Raw genomic sequence first — 16,548 nt, 5'->3', positions numbered from 1 at the left:
AGGTCTCACTTTTGAAAGAATTTGAGCAGTTGCAGCTCCAGCAAAAGTAACCTGCTCATTCCTATACCCCAGTAAAAGTTTAGTTAAATACATATTAATAAAAATCTCTTTGTATAAAAAAAGGGTGTCAGGGAAGATTCACATGAAAAAAGGAATGGGAGTAGAAAGAAGTAAAGTTAGAGGAGAAAAGCAAAGCAAATGCAGAGGAATAAATTTAAATAATTGCTTGACATATATGAAGGAATCCCTATAGTCAGAAATAGCCCCAATCTTATTTTCCTTCCACTGGAATCCATTATGTTTTCACACAAGAGAACTAACACAATAAGGACATTAATGCTCTTCTTGCGTGCTAGCTGGTTATTAGAGACTCACAATAAGGAAGGTGATCAGAGAATACTTGTCACATGCCCAAACTACCCTAATTCAAGGAAATTGCCACCTCAGTGCATCATATGAGGCAGGTCAAGGCTAGGGTGAAGCAAGCTTTCTGTGTAAGAATTTTAATTAGCAATGAGCACAATAAAATACATAAGCTGCTGAAAGTTAACAAGTGCTACTGTTTGAGATTTATGTTCAAATCCATGCTGTGTACTTCCCTTTCCTCACCGCCATAATGGATTAGCAGTATACTGGATAGTAATCAACAAATATTACAATCATCCTTCTAATCTTATTAGCAAACTTGTAAGAAGCATTAAGGACACATTTATACCACTTGTGGGAAACAGTCCAAATACAACGAACTAAAAGCTGCTTATCTACAAGCAAAAACAGCATTATATGACTGAAGGGGGCCAAGTTAATCAGAGCTATCAAGAGACTAATTCAGGACCAGAGGGCTGGGAAGGCAGATTAAATGATCGTTCATAAATCATTGAAAGCATACACTATACAGTATTGTAACAACAAACAATGATCTTCTGTAGGGTGCAGTTTCCTGCTTTCTATATATCTACGTTTTGACATTTTAAGTATCTCATCAGCATCTTTTTATCCCTAAGTTGTGAATGTGTAGCAATAGCATTATAACTCAGCTTATTAATCATCAGACCTTTAGGAAGGAAGGGGATAGACTGTAAAAACAAACCTAAAATTGTTCATGTTTACAGGCAACGCAGCTGTGCTTACTACAAGCACGTACAAAATATAAAAGAATATGATCCAAGATATCGTGAAGGAAAATTGGGGAAAGCAACTGAGAGAATGATGTGAAAAATCAGCTTTATATATGCCTCAGGCTCCTTTGCTTTATAGGATGGATAGGAGGATGCTGTTGGTGTATTTTTCACTTTCAAAATATTTTGTAGAAATACAGAAAGGTGCTGGTTTAGTGAGGAAAACCGCACACCAAAATGTAGGGTTATTCACTGACTCCACCATGGAACAACTGGGGTCTAATCTTATCCTGCCTTTCTTCTAGTAGGCCTGAGACTATCCACAGGCTACTTTGGCTCCTCTTTAGAACTGTCTTCCAAAGGCTCAGTTACCCATTCTTGAAAGTGGTTAAAACATTGCTCTTCAGTTGCTTGCTTTTTGACCCCTGTCAACAGTCCCAACAAAGACTTTTCCACTACTTACCAAAAGTAAAGTATTCCTCCAAGGACTACAGTTAGTGACACTTGTTTCTGATCTTCAAGACGTGCTACACACTGCCACTCTCTCTCTCTCTCTATATATATATAATATATATTATATATATAGTCTTCCACATTTCTAGTGCCTGATTTGCCATTGCTATGCACTGTATGTATTTACTTACATCAGTATGTAAGTAAATGAGGGCTAAAGTCTGCCTTTGCAAAGCACTCTGGAAACATGACACTCCGGGATAAAAGACAACACAACACATTGGTAAAAAGAGAATAGTCCTTTAATTTCAACAATTAAATTATGCATGGTTCTGTTCGTTTTTTCATAGGAAACAGAAAGGTCTTCAGACCAGAAGAATAAGGCCAAATAGCATGAGAGCCTAAAACCAGGTGAAGACAGCAGTACAATTTGATAGCACTGTCAAATCAAACTTGCAGTTTTGTCTCCAACTACCTGAGCAACATCATTTGTTCATTTTTGTGACTCCATGGACTTATTTTTCAGTTTTCTTCTCCTTTCCTTTTCTCGACTGAAAAGCTTTATATATTCCAATTATAGCTTTAGAACATTAATTGCCTCAGTGCTCGCATAGTCCTTTGGGTTTTGGCATAGCATGAGACGTAAGCCTCATCTGGCTTTCATTTTCTCTCTAGGCTTTACCCAAATCTTCCTGCTCTATAGCTCAGGTGTCCAGCTTGGTCCTATTATGTCCAAGATGTCAACGGGCAACAAAACTGCACAGCCACCTGGAGTACAAAGAAACTATTTTCTTCGTCATTCTAATTTCTCAGCATCTTGTCCAAGCTCCTGGTTTGCTTCCTAAGGTTCTTCCTAAGGTGCCTTAATTGCAATCATCCTCAAAAAAAGGATCACCGATGTCCATTCAAGCTCCAGGACTGATTTTTTAGCATCATCTCCAAGATCTTGTTCTTAGAAGGCCATCTGCCTGGACTACCCACACTTTCTTCTTCAGTTTCAGCAATAGCTATTAACCCTTTTTTGTCAGCTGCTTTGTGGATCTGAGATTTTGCAATTACCTTTGCAGACTTTGTTACCTTTTTATTAACAGCTTTCCTTAATCTACACAGTTAAACTTCAAAGCTAATACAAATGAGCTCATAGAAAGCACACACAGATAAAATGGACACTCCTTGAAACCACCGAGAGGCATGACAGGTTGCAGGATTTGGGGCTAATACAAGGTGACCTCTCCCTAACTTTCTTTTGACCTGTTTCTCCCAGAAGAGGATGCGATACTATTCTCACTCCATTCTCACTAGCAGACCACGAAATCCAAATAACCTAGAGCTGCTGGTTCAATTTCTGGTTATAGAGAATATAAATATAAAATATAAAATATAAAAATATAAAAGACTGAAAGTGAAAGCTCCATGGAAATAGTCCACTGGGACACTTCTGCTGGGAAAGCTTGTTCTCTTTAGGAATGCACCAGCTGAAATTGTTTTCTGCAGTTTATCTTCGCATCATTAATAAGTCCAAGATCATGGCAATCAAACTTCCATCCAGTCACTTTAATCTCCTTTAAATAATTCAGTGTGGTTAGTACCTGACTTAATTTGCAGACTAACAGTGATGCAGGCACCCAGTCTTGTTCACTGCTGAAATCTACAGATACCAGCTTCTTGACAGAGATCAGAGTCTGCATGAAGGAAAGCCAGCCATCACTTGTCACACAATTCATTGCCAAGTCCAAGTGCTGAAGGTTCTGCAGATGTTCTTTTTCAAAAAAATTGCCTGTAAACATATATTTATTTATGTGTTTATTTTTGCTTCAGTGAAAATGTTTCCTCTTCCTATGTATCTCCCACCCAGACTTGATGCTATTTCACTTACATTATTAAAAGTTTTTATTTCATTGACATTGTTAAAAGTTGCTGGGTTTCCTGAACTGTTTTTGAGTTTAGTCTGGTTTTCGTCCTTCATCTTTTCTCATACACAGTACCTTTCCTTACCTAAAATTCTGATCTCCACGTCAGTGAGGCTCCACTTCCTCAATCCAAGTTTTGTCAGCTGTGGCATTGTTTCCAGTAGTTCTAACAATTTTGTTAGGCAAACCTTTACATCATCTCCCCAGGGAAGCATCAGCACTTTCATCCCAGGTAGGACATTTAAGCCATCAACTAAATGAAAATAAGCGTGGGGTTTTTTGTTACAACAGCTCACTGTAAAATCACTTTAAAAACTTAAACCAAATCACATTTCAACAGTGAAGAAAATACTGGTAGGTTAAAGACTCCAAGACTGTTGCTTTGATAGCAAAGACCAAGCAGACAATTGTATAAAATATTGCTCACTTCTAAAAACTTCCCATTTGCTGACAGGAAATCGTTCAGGATACCAATTATATCCTACATAAAAATAAAAGAGGAAAGAATTCTTGAATTTCTGTCTGCATAAGCCTTAGAATTGGAGCTCATTCCCAATTTAAATGATTTATCTAAAGAAATCTGACTTACCAAGTCTGTGGATAGCATCTTCTCCTCTCTTTTCTAAGTAATTTTCTGACAAATCAAGTACATTCAGTTTCGGCAAATTACAAAGATTCTGAGCTACAAGAGGAAAAAAAGCTTGTTATATGTGAATTCAATGCACCAGGATTTGTCTTCTAGTGGACCTTTCTTAGATTACAATGTTATTATCCTGTTCCCTGGAAAGGTTTGATGTGATTTGTTCACACTACCTTTTATGTCTATAATTTAAGTGCTTATAAAATGTTTATGTGATAACCTATCTAAGAATTTTTCTTGGTATCAAAATGAGGTTGGCTTATCTATGATTTCCTCCTTTCGAGGAAAAAATACTGTATTTTCCACTTTCCTGCTGCCACAAATTTTCAGAGGCAGTTGTCTATGGTTCAATGATTCTTTCTGCTTGTTGCTTACATATTTAATTATGAGTTTCCCTAAGTTCTGCTAACCTGTTCATGTGTTCATGTGTTTTAGTTAAATAACTTTTATTTATCCTTATTTGTACTACTGTGACCTTGTTAAAATTTGAGTAGGTACCTGACCAGAATGAATCCTTTTGGCAACAACTGAAACAAAAACAACTTAGAAAACTAGTTTTGCTTGCATTATCCATTATTTGCTTTGCATTTTTTTTTTTGCTTACAGAACTATGAAATCATTTATCTTCCTCTTTTATATAACCTTTATGCTTAGGATTTATAGAAAAGCTTTATATAAACTTTCCTTACTGCATTTTACATCTTTGCTAACTGAAACTTTGTGAACCTGTTTGTGATTTTATCCTTATCTGCTTTTTTATTCTGTTATAGAATTATGTTTTGATTTTCAAAACAGACATACTCAGTCTGTAAAGTTACTATTACTATTCATACCTAGAATTTCCACGGCATCACTGGAGATACAGCAGTTGACGAGTCGGATTTCTTCAAGTTCCCTTAGGTCATCAGAGACTGATCTTACAATGTAGGTTATGCCATCCCTAATAGCTGTCAAATGACTCATGTATAATAAGCGTAGCTTTCTCAAATTTCTGATACCTTCAGCTATGAATGGATTAAAAAAAAAACCCACAGGTCATATTGTTAGGTGAACTGTTTTGATAAGTTTTAAATGTCTCAATCACAGCAAACAGCTAGACAGAATTAGACATTTACTGCCTGAAATACTAGAATTATCTATATTTTGATGCCTTGAAATATATAGAATCATAGAACAGTTTAGGTTGGAAGCGATCTTAAAGATTTACGATAAGTTTTTTTGAAAATAAACACAGCCTCCTCTTCAGCTACTGTATCATGTAATCAATAGAATCTGCCCCTCAGCGAGGAGAAAGTAACTCATAGAAGATCAAATGCGATCTTCCTGTGGAACGAATCCAGGAGAAACATTTCCTTTACCATGCCATCAAAGAGAGGATGGGTAGACATATGAATTGCCATCTCCATTTCAGTTACCGGGTTGTATGGCCCTAGCAAACATCATTCAAACTTTTCAACCTTGGTATCCAGTGACTGACCTTGCAGAAAGTCAGCAATGGGTCAGGGAAGGGAACTATATCACCTTTGCAACCTCCTGACTTGCAGTTCATGCAGATTAGCCAGTCCTGGGATCAGTATGTTAGATCTGTTTGACTACAGTATGCATTACTAACATGAAAGGAGCACTCAATGACAATCAGGATATAGAACATATCAAGACTTCAATGCAAATCTATAAGAAATTCTCTAAGTTAGATGATAGGATTTTCAAGTCCTAATAGTGTACAAACTTCAGACCAACTTGTTAAAACATTCACATTATCAGCACTGTGTACTTGATTATGGTTGAAATAGGAGAGAGAAATGACCTAATTTTTTTGCATCGTCTTCATCCATACTTATGTTGTCAAGTACAAGCCCTTCAGCATTCACCAGTTTCTTTATTCCATCAATAAGTCCACCTGCCAAAAAAAACCCCAAGAACAGGGATTAAATGACCTCCAGACCCCTGTTGCAATGTTTGATCACCCTCCTGGTAAAAATCATTTTATGTCCGGTTGCAACTTTACAAACTTAAAATTGTTGACTCTTGCCCTTTAGTTGTGTACGTCTGAAAAGCTCCACCTTTCTGTAACACCCTTAAAATAATTGCAGACTTCAATTAGTTTCTCCATTAGCCTTTGCTTCCCCAGGCAAACCATGTCCGGCTTCTCCTTGTGTATTAGGTGTTCCAGCTCCCCAGCCACATTAGGGGCCAGATTGCTAGTACCTTTTTTATACTGGGCAGCCTGAAAGGGAACATAATGCTCCAGATTTGGCAGGTACATCTGGAGCAAACTACACTACAGTTACTACACTCTTGCTTATTATGCCATTGTAATTTTGGGAGAAAACAATTATTCGAGATAGAAGCATTTACTTAATTATGGGAATGACATTATCAAAAGTTACTGCAGATTTTTCACCATATTAGGTATTAACCTCAGAACTTGAGTTTTGTTTATCTAGCCTATAGACACTATCTAATTTACTGTGGATTATTTGCACTAGAGCTGTTAAATTTTTTCTCCCATCTAGTATTTTATTAAAAACCAGATTTTTAATATATTGTGTACCAAGAACCAAGAATCTGATGGAATGATAACTTACAAGAATTCAAAGGCCTTTGTGTAGCAAGAATGAAGAACATAATGGAATGTCAACTTACAGGAATTCAAAGGCCAGACTTGACTTACACAACTAAATAACATAAGTAAATGTACATAACAGAGTAGACTACAGTCATTTTCACCACAAATACAGAATTGCATTCTAGTAATATGACATTTCTTAAACTGATCAAAGCCAGGCATCTTCCATATACAAGGCAGCCAAAAGCCCCTTTGTTTTACCTTTTCATCCACATTTATCTAGCAAATCTCATTTACTTACTCATTACCGTAATACTGTACCTTCTAGATTTTCACTTTGCAGATCTCTTATATGTAAGGTTTTCAGCTTTGTCATTGTTGTGATCTGTTGCTCATCTTCCACAGTAAGAGGGGTGGACTCCACAGTAAGATCTTGTAAGTTTTTACAGGTTTCAAGGACTTCATTCAGTGTTCCTGTGATACCAGCACTATTGCTGATGTGCAGCTTGAGGCTTGCAGCAGAGCAACATATTTTGCCCAGATATTTAATATCACGTTTCTTTAACTTGTTGAAATCTTGCAGTGTAATTTCTAAAGATCTGAGACTCTGGTTCCAGTTGAAGAATAAAGAGACAGCCTTTTCAGGAATGTAAGTTTTCAGTGAACTAATTTGAAGGTCTTCCACATTCTCATCATCTATTTCCTTACTTGGTGAGTAATTTCCAAAAAAATCTAATTTAATGAGTCCTAGTACACTAAGACAATTTGGTAAGTATCTAAAAAAGTCAGAGAAATAAATTGGGATATTTTGAGTATTAATGAAAATACTTTTATCACAAAAAAAATCTTCAAAATCTCTGCTCAAGGCTGATTTTGAAGAACTTTCATAAAAGAAATTAATTACACACTCCGCAAAAATATCCTTATCAGTTCTTTTTAAATCTTCTGTTTCTGTTATATTTTCTGATTTTTTTGTGTATTCTCTTTCCAAAGCCAGATTCTTTTCAGAAATATCTCTGTGCTGATCAATTCTTTTCAATAAGTCCAAAATTATTCTAGTGGCATCTAGAGAGGATCCACAAGTGTAGAGGAGCAAATTGAAATAAGTGTTAGTAATATCTGAAATAGTATTAATTTTCTGTAGATAACTATACCCTTTCTTCACGTCTGCTTCTTGGCAGGACGTCAGTAGTTTGCAAAGTTTTCTGCCTGCAGTGTATTCCTGAAATGATTTATGAAAGAATCTATATGTTGGCTTTAGTCTTTGAGCTGTGTATTTATTTAGAAGACCTGAAGCTAGTAGGACTTCTTCTTTTATATCAGCTAAATCCTCAGACTGAAAATCAAATCTTTGGTCAAATATTCCATCTAAAGCCAAGTCTCCACAATGATTTATGCTCAGCATAATATGATTTTCTGTTATTTCTTTTGTTTTGTACCTGTTTTTCTCCACCATCAAATCATACAAAGTAGAGAAAAGTAGAGTCTGGGTGCTTGGATGAAAATTACTTTCCCCCATCTGGATGGCACAAGCAATGATGACAAAGAGTGGAGTCTTCATAAGATTCTTCATAGAAGTTGCCTCTTTAAGCTGGTTTAACAAACCATCAGCCAGCTTATTTGTCAAGACATTTTTAATGAGCTTCTTGCAACTCTCCTCTGATAGGTCTCCTATTTCAGCAACCAATGACCCAAACTGTCTGATTTTATGGATAGACTCAGTCCTGGTAGCAATAATGACCATGTTCTTGAATTTGTGGTTTTCTTTAATCATTGCTTCTATCTCTGGACAGTTTGGGGGGTTGAATTCATCGTATCCATCTAACAGGAAAAGAACCCTTTGTCTTTGTGCTAGTAGCATTTTCATGAAATCTTGTTTACGGATGGGGTATTGTTCAAAAAGAAGCTGATCACAGACAGTCTCATATATTCCACCTCGTGTGCTAGCCAGGCTGATAAAGAAAACAAATTGGAATTTTTTCAAAGCGGAGCAATTTTCAGAAGCCCAGAGTACTGCAATTCTTTTTAGGAGAGTTGTTTTTCCTTTGCCAGCTTCTCCTTCTATAATGCAGGGATTTTTCAGTTCCTCCAGAAGGACATTTAGCGTCAGCTGCCCTTTCCTGCTATTTTGTATATCCTTTTTCCACAGCAAGATGTCAGTATAGGCAGTTCCCAAATCAAAAATTATGTCAATATCACTACCCAGAGGATGGTATTTTTGAAAAGCCGAAGATAGATACACATACTTTAAATCCTGAATTAAGTCATTTAATTTATCTTGTTCCACTTGCCCAGGAGTATCTAAGGCAAAGAGATCATGTATCAGTGAATTAATAGTCAATGAGTTTGTCAATTATCATTACTTTTGGAAGAACTGCCTGAATGTACTTGCTACATCAATGACACAGTGGTAAGCAAGAGGCATGAGATATATTTATTGCCCACTCTCTAGGTGGGACTTAATTGATAAGGGCTGTAGCTATTCCTTGTGCAGGAGATTCTTACAGTCTCCAAATACCACTCTGGCTCCACTTAATTCCTTATCTGAGGGCCTTTTAGACTTACCCTATTTGTGCACTGGATTCCAAAGATGTAAGCTTGCATACAAGCATATGAAAGTTTATATGTGGAAATGCATGGAAGTATGAGGGGGTTTTATGTAATTAAGTTTTAATAGGGAAAAGCAGCATTTTTATATATATGAAAGATATTAAGAGGTATTTAGAGGAAAGGTATTTAGAGAGAGATTTGTAAATCAGTACCAGTTTTTGACGGCTGGGTGGAATGAATTTTTAATCTAGTTCTTTTTTTTTTAAACTATGTTTTTTGCATTTTTGTTACTTTTGGTTAGTGTAAGAGTTGCTTTCATACAGTTTGGAGGTAAGCTTAATAGAGCATTCTGTCATAGATATAATAAAAATATAGTAACATCTAGAAAGTCTGAAGCTTACAAAACAACAGCTTCTGAAGGGAGTCCTGGAAGGTGTGTATGCACTGCTTTTTAAAGCGCATTTATGTAAACTAAGGGACAAGGCTGAGTCAGACGTATTTTAAGATCAGACTTTTGAAGCAGATGGAGGAAGCAAGCACAGACCCACAACCTGAAGGAAATAGGGATACCTATTTTAGGGAAATGCTGTGGCAACAAATGTCATGCCTCTCTGGGAGTGCTGAAAGATTAGGCTAGGCGTGTGCTTAACACTCATACAGTAAGTCCTTTAATGACATAACAAACTTGCAGTCTGTGCACATGTAGTTTCAGCTTCCAGGGAAGAGGTTTATATTTGAAAAACTCCTTACATATTCCCATTAAATTTGTTCATAGAACTGGTCTAATTCAGTGTTCAGCTTACCCACAACTCACTTATAACGTGATAGGATATGTTTATCCACCTGAACCTCAGCTATCTGATCACAGGTGATTTTCACCCTTTCAGAATTTTTCACTGGATTTGGGTTTCCCCTCTTTGTGTCTTGACGTTTGTAAAATTTCAATTTTACTGTCAATAAGACTTTATTCACCGTCTTATTTTCTCAGATGAAACAATTCAGACCATACAAATTGAATTAGAGTTTGCTTAACTACAGTATTATAAGACTATTGTAAAAATGAGTGCACTGCAAGTTTTTAATGAGTTTTTTTTTTCTACTATAATTTAACTCCTAACTAGAAGAAAAAAATATAACCAGTAATACTTACAATCTCCTTGCAGGTCATGAAAGAGAAAAGGGTTGTGTTTCTCAAGTGACTTAACCAAAATATTGCAGGCTTCTGAACCTTTATTCAAAATCATGTAAATCATCATTCTTGAGGCTTCTTGTTCAACCCTCTCACAGGTGATGGTATTCACTTCCTCATAAGACATGACACGGCAGGCCAAAAGGTCATCTGCTATTTTCTTGACAGTGATCATTCCCATTCTTTGAATGAGATGTCCTCTGTTGCTTTCTATAAATTCCACTGAGAAGGGAAAATTCAACTTCTTAGAATAAGTCTAGCTCATAGAGCAGCTGACACATAAACTGTCCTTTGGTATTCAGTGCACACTTTTGAGGTGCACTGAGTGGCTAATATCTACACAGGTACAAATAGTACCCAGGAAATGGTGAGATCTTAGTAGGAATGTGGAAAAGTTTATAAAAGCTTCTGTGAATGGATAGGAGGTCTCTGGCAAAAAAAAAGTGCAGTGTAGAATGTATCAGTATGGGCATAAAAGTCACAGGATATGTCTGAGAGGTTGGCTGGCATTGCAGAAACATATTAAAAGTTTCAGTAGGAATTGTTTTTGAAAATTAAGTCATTTACTAATATGTCTAAATACGGGTTCATATTTTTGGATCTGCATTAGAAGACCGTGGCAAGTTCATGCAGGGCATGACAAATATCATCTGATTCTTCAAACAAAACCTGTATGAAGTACTTAAACATTTTTACACTCATTTTAAGAGTAAAAAAGTCAAAACGAGTTACACTTAATGCCCAAGCTCATAGGCAGTCTTGAACACATCCCAGGATGAAAACGCTCCCAAACAGGCTTCTGTACTCTGTGGCTGCGATGGCTAAGAATTAGTGTCAAGGTATGCAAGGGCTCCTAACAAGAAGGAATACATATATGATATATATCCTATATATATATATATATATCCGTGATATCTATCTATCTATCTATCTATCTATCTATCTATCTATCTATCTATCTATCTATCGGATTCTCATCTCCCAAGCTAGCCAAAAATACCTGGCCAAAATTATTTTTAATAGCCAGTTGAAGGTAGGTAACAGCACTGTAGAGGCAGTAAGGAGATAAAAGCAAGATGTTACAGGAATGAAGTCGGGCTCCGGCCTGATGTCGGTAAATTGGAATCATTAGGGACACCCCCATTTCAGTTGGGCAGCTCCGTTCTCTTTCCTTCCCCAAAATGGGTAAGAGGTTTGAGCTATAATAGTAATAACTAGGGGAGTCATGGGAATGTCTTTTGTGGGAATATGTGTGTGTGCCACAAGCATTTCTCCAGAAAGAGCTGCATTTTGAGAATTTGACATTTTTTGCAAATGTGCAATTTCATTGCATGGAATTTTAAAATAAATGTTGGGGACATTGATTAATCTGCATGTCAAAATCAAAACTACTATCATTCCTCTAAGTTTTTTAAAAATTGAATGCTACAGTAAACAAGACTTTTTCAGGGATAATTTATAAACCTTAAGCTTCTGCATAATTGGGGGGGAAAGGGAGAAAGTGGTCCTTACAAGTCTGAAATTATCTGCAATATTTTGGAATATACTGTAGGAATGATTATCAGATGGCTAACACAAGAAATATCCAGTTCAGAAAAATATTTTGTCAGAAAAAATTATTAATCCAAAATTTTCTATCTGTAATATGTTGAAATAGAGATTTTTTAATAAAAATTCTCTATAAACGCTACCTTTAAAAAATGTTTTAGAGCAAGACTTTTTACAATGTTAAGAAATAGCCATATTGTATAACTAGGACATAAAGATAGTAATTATAATGCATTGTTTTTTGAAAAGACATTTCCTTTTTAAGGTTATTTGATTTTTTAGTTACTATTTACATCTAACATTAAATACAAAGAAACTGTAGTTTATAAATCTTACTTGTTCAGACTGAAAGTTTCAATGCTTGAACTGTGGAACAGGGAATCTAATATCCAGACTGAAAAATAAAACAAATCATTCTCCTAGACCAGAAAAACAATAAAGTTAATGAAATGCTGATATGAAACTAGTCAGATATAACAATATTCTCTCTAGGTGAATTGACTACAATTACTTTGATTTGATGATTCATATTTTATAACTTTAAAGCATGTTTCAAAACAATAAGTAGGAAATACTGATTTAAGCAAGTGATTTTAATCTTCTGTGCTTTAATTCCCAAGAAACAGATCATTCTCATAGACAAGCATAATCATTAAAATATAACCTTTAAAGTAAATTTGGTCATTATTTTTGACAGCCAGAAAGATACAGTTCATTTTTCACATTGTTTCAGTTCATGTTTCACATAGTTTCATAGTGTCATAGATATATATATATGAAGATTCTTCTTTTTCACAATTTTGTGATTAAGGATGGTGAATGAGGCATACGTCGCTTATTTATTTGTTTTTACTGGAATGATACCAAGATACATTTGGATGAAAATGGTAACTAAGGTAATAGCGTACAAGCCCAAAATTTAAATTAATTCATTACATTACCCAACATTTCATTACATAAAACTAAATAAAGGTGCCTTAAATAAAATTACTTTTAATAGATACAACTGAGAATAAAGTACCTTTGTCATAACAGGTAGCAGGTCAAATTAAAGATCCATCTAGCTCAGTATCTCATCTCCAGCAGTGCCTTCTGTAAGATATTCCATTCCTCGGGATCTTTTCTATTTCCATTATATTCTTTCTGAGATGGAATGCTAGAGCATGATATTAAGATACCATATGACTTTATGGATGAACACGGTACCACAATAATATTCTCCCTTTCATTCTTCATTTTCTGACACTTCCTTCCATTTGCTTCTACTGAGTGTTGATCAGGTATTTTCACAGAGCTATCAATTTTAATCCCCAGCTCTCATTTGTAAATGTTAATCACCATCCTCATGTAAGCAAACCCACAATTTTTAAGAGTAACAACAAAAAACTGAATAAAAAATATTGTATGCTTAAAAAAGCTTTTTTAAAAAATCCTTAAAATACTCAAATATCAAGTGTAGAAGCACGGTCTATTGACTTTAACCCTCTCTAAGCCAAAACTGAAATATTCTAAAGCTACTAGAATCTACAATAGTTTTCAGTATTACCAGCTTTACTTAGTAATAATAGTAATAATATCATAGTTTGTAGCACACTAAATAGAATGTTAATAGTTTGTAGTAATTAATAATAGTTGCTAGTGTACTAGCTTATTACTTAGCCATAAATTTTGGCTAGCTTTACAGTCCTGAAAGACTAATAGCTTTTTTAAGCAAATGTTACACCGGCTTTTTTGTTGTTGTTGTTTAAAGAACTAGTTAAAATAAACAGATGCAAATTCCCTACTGCAAAAGGCATGTAAGGTTTCTTAAGAAAAAAAAATAGCAAAATTAAGTTAAAACATCTCTGAACTTTCTTCTTTACAAATATTCAAGAAGTAAGGTAGTGTTAAGAAAGAAAGCAGTTTACTCACATCATGGTGCTCTTAAATTAAAAAGACTCAGCAGCAAAGTGTCATAGTACTTGTCGAAAACTGACTCCATGTTATCTGTAGGTTCCTCCTCTGTAAGGTTCCTCCTTGTACAATTACTTAATATCTTGTTTGCGCAATATCTTTCTGTTGCCAGAAACATATGAAACTCTTTCTTGATGTAAAGCAAGTTCCGGTTCATAACTATTTGAAATTTTACGATACAGTAGTTACCAAAAACATAGCCTTCAGTCCAGGGTTAATGCTCAAGTTAGTAAATATTTCTATCACCAGTAGAAATGAATGTATCTATGATGCATTTACTTCATTCACTCTGTAATGGTTTTATTAAAATATAGCAAATTTAATTGATGAGTGAGATGTTCACTGTGGGACTCTGTGATATCCAGATGTGGAGTCCAAGAAGCCAGGGCTCAGGGCTTTCCTCACTAATTGACTCAAGCAACTAGATATAGTGAGGCAGGGACAAGGATCTAACAGCCCTAGACGCAAATGAAAAAGCCATTTTAAAGTGGATGATTCATACTATTTGCATAAAGATTATTCTCATATTACTCCGAGACATTAAATAAAACTCCCCAGCAACTTTGTCTACTTCCCGTCACACCAGTCAGCTCCAGACTTCCCCCAAGAAATTGCAAGATGACTCTTAACATTGATTCTTACTTCCTTTTCACACAGTAAATATTACAAAATGTTCCAGTAAATTCACATACTGAATGATTCTTGTACTTCTAAAATGAAAATTAAACAGGAGTCCTTCCATCATGGTTTAGGCTGAATTGGCCTCCCCTTACCTCTCTCTCCAAGGAAAAGAGGAGGAAGGATAAAGAGATTCATGAGTTTATAATGAACTAAACTAATGAAATATTAAAAAGAAAATAAAAAGGAAATAATGAAATAATACAATATATACAAAACTGTATCAAGCTCCCAGGCTGATGTCACCGGCAGGCACCAGGGAAGTCCCAAACTGGACTCAGTGACGGATGGGAACTGGACTCAGGAACATAAAGATTGGGATCAAAGGCAGATGAACAGAGTCCTCCTTGGACGTCGGCCATTGCAGAAAGAGGGCTGATCCTTTGATCCCTCAACTTTTATACTGAGCATGATGCAGATGGGATGGAATACCCCTGGTGGTCAGTTTTGGGTCACCTGTCCTGTCCGTTCCTCCCTGCAAGTGGGACCCCTCAGCAGTTTTCCATTTCCAACCCTCCAATGTGGTAAATAACAAAATTAGCTGACCTCGGTGGTTACAGCAATAAGTATAAAAAAAGTCTCTCTACACACCATTCCTTGACATTGACTATAAACAACTGTAAACATTGTCTTATGACTCTGAGAACAAACAGCAATATGCTGTTAATTTCAGAGAGTTAAAAGAGGCTTAGATAAGAAGTAAAATTACTGAAGAGAAAGTTGGTTCTTTCACCTCAAACCAGGACGATTATATACGGAAACAATTAGTGACAGGGTTGCAGATGACCATGATTGATACTGCAAAGTGGAGCCATATAAAGTATCAGTGGATAGTAAAGATGGAGACAAATCCTTCTGACCAGTCAAAAGGAAGGATGCATTTTTTCATATCCATCATGGAAGGAACATATTTGGGATGATACTTTTATTCGACAAAGTAAAAAATACTAAGTCCAGAGCTGCATTTGAAAGGCTGCAAAATCTTTTGCTACTGAAAGTAATTTCAACGTACTATTTTCAGCAGTATGCAGGAAGCGGGTAACGTGGGTCAAGCAGCATCTAAAAAGACACAATCTCTCACTATGAAATGAGAAGCAGATTTTCAATTAAACAGGGCAACAGGCAGATGGTAGGTGGAGGCAGGCACGGGGCATTGGCCGTATGGGTGGGGAGACACTGGAACAGGCTGCCCAGAAAAGTTGTGGATGCCCCATCTCCGAAAGTGTTCAAGGCTGGGCTGGATGGGGCTTTGAGCAACCTGCTCTTGTGAGACATGCACGGCAGGGAGGTTGGAACTTGATGATCTTTAAGATTTCTTCCAACCTGAACCATTCTATGATTCTGGACGACTCTTGCAGATGGCAGTGAGGGGGAAAGATGTCATCCCAGGATTCTGCAGATGCCCGATTTCTGCTGTCAGCCTTCAGCTCAGCCCTGGGAAGTCAGACTGGACTAAAACACCCGCTCTCATGCCTTCAACACTGCCCATCATGATGACGGCAGCTCTTGCCCAGGAGCACCCAGCAAGGTGGGAGCTGGCCCAGCCGCCCCCCAGAGCCCCTTCCTAGGCCTCGCCAGCCGGCCTCCCCCACGGGAAGCGATGGCTGGAGGAAGAGGCACCGGCGGGAAACCCGGCACCGGCAGCTGCCCTTGAAGGGAAGAGGTGGAAAAGGAGGCAGCCCAGGAATCCGCAGCAACCGTTGGCCGGAAGATGACGCAGGAGCGATGACGCAAGAGCGATGACGCCGATCCGGAGATGACGCGAATGAATAACCCAGCACCGCCCACAGCCCCTCCACCCATCAAGTCGCACCTTCGCCAATCAAGAAGGAGCTCTATACTGGAGTCGAAGTGACCTCACTCCCGGGGGAGCCAGTTAGCATTGCTCCCCCCAAGGGCCAATAGCAGCGCGCTTTGTAAGCAGCCAATCGGTGGGGCGG

At 36.9% G+C, this 16,548-nt stretch overlaps 1 protein-coding gene across 4 annotated transcripts; it reads right to left on the bottom strand.

Annotated features, from left to right (window-relative positions):
- Positions 1-1,855: 1,855 nt before the first annotated feature.
- On the bottom strand, positions 1,856-16,548 carry NLRC4 (NLR family, CARD domain containing 4). Of its 4 annotated transcripts, none has more exons than XM_014950792.1 (11): positions 16,422-16,548; positions 13,889-16,042; positions 12,999-13,133; positions 12,314-12,396; positions 10,391-10,651; positions 7,012-8,991; positions 5,929-6,021; positions 4,955-5,125; positions 4,071-4,163; positions 3,567-3,734; positions 1,856-3,348 (listed from the first exon to the last, which is right to left on the bottom strand). In XM_014950792.1, coding segments are annotated over exons 4-11 (3,084 nt in total). In that variant the 5' UTR covers positions 12,315-12,396; positions 12,999-13,133; positions 13,889-16,042; positions 16,422-16,548; the 3' UTR covers positions 1,856-3,031. The 4 variants fall into 4 exon arrangements, with proteins under 4 accessions (XP_014806278.1, XP_014806280.1, XP_014806279.1 ...); XM_014950794.1 differs by lacking the exon at positions 16,422-16,548 and having other exon boundaries at positions 7,012-7,466; positions 8,130-8,991; positions 13,889-16,381; XM_014950793.1 differs by lacking the exon at positions 16,422-16,548 and having other exon boundaries at positions 12,314-12,371; positions 13,889-16,381.

The sequence above is a fragment of the Calidris pugnax genome, unplaced genomic scaffold (genome assembly GCF_001431845.1).
Source record: "Calidris pugnax isolate Ruff unplaced genomic scaffold, ASM143184v1 scaffold24, whole genome shotgun sequence".
Taxonomy (NCBI): Eukaryota; Metazoa; Chordata; class Aves; order Charadriiformes; family Scolopacidae; genus Calidris; species Calidris pugnax.
The sequence above is the reverse complement of the archived record's forward strand: the minus strand, read 5'-3'. Positions and strand labels throughout refer to the sequence as shown.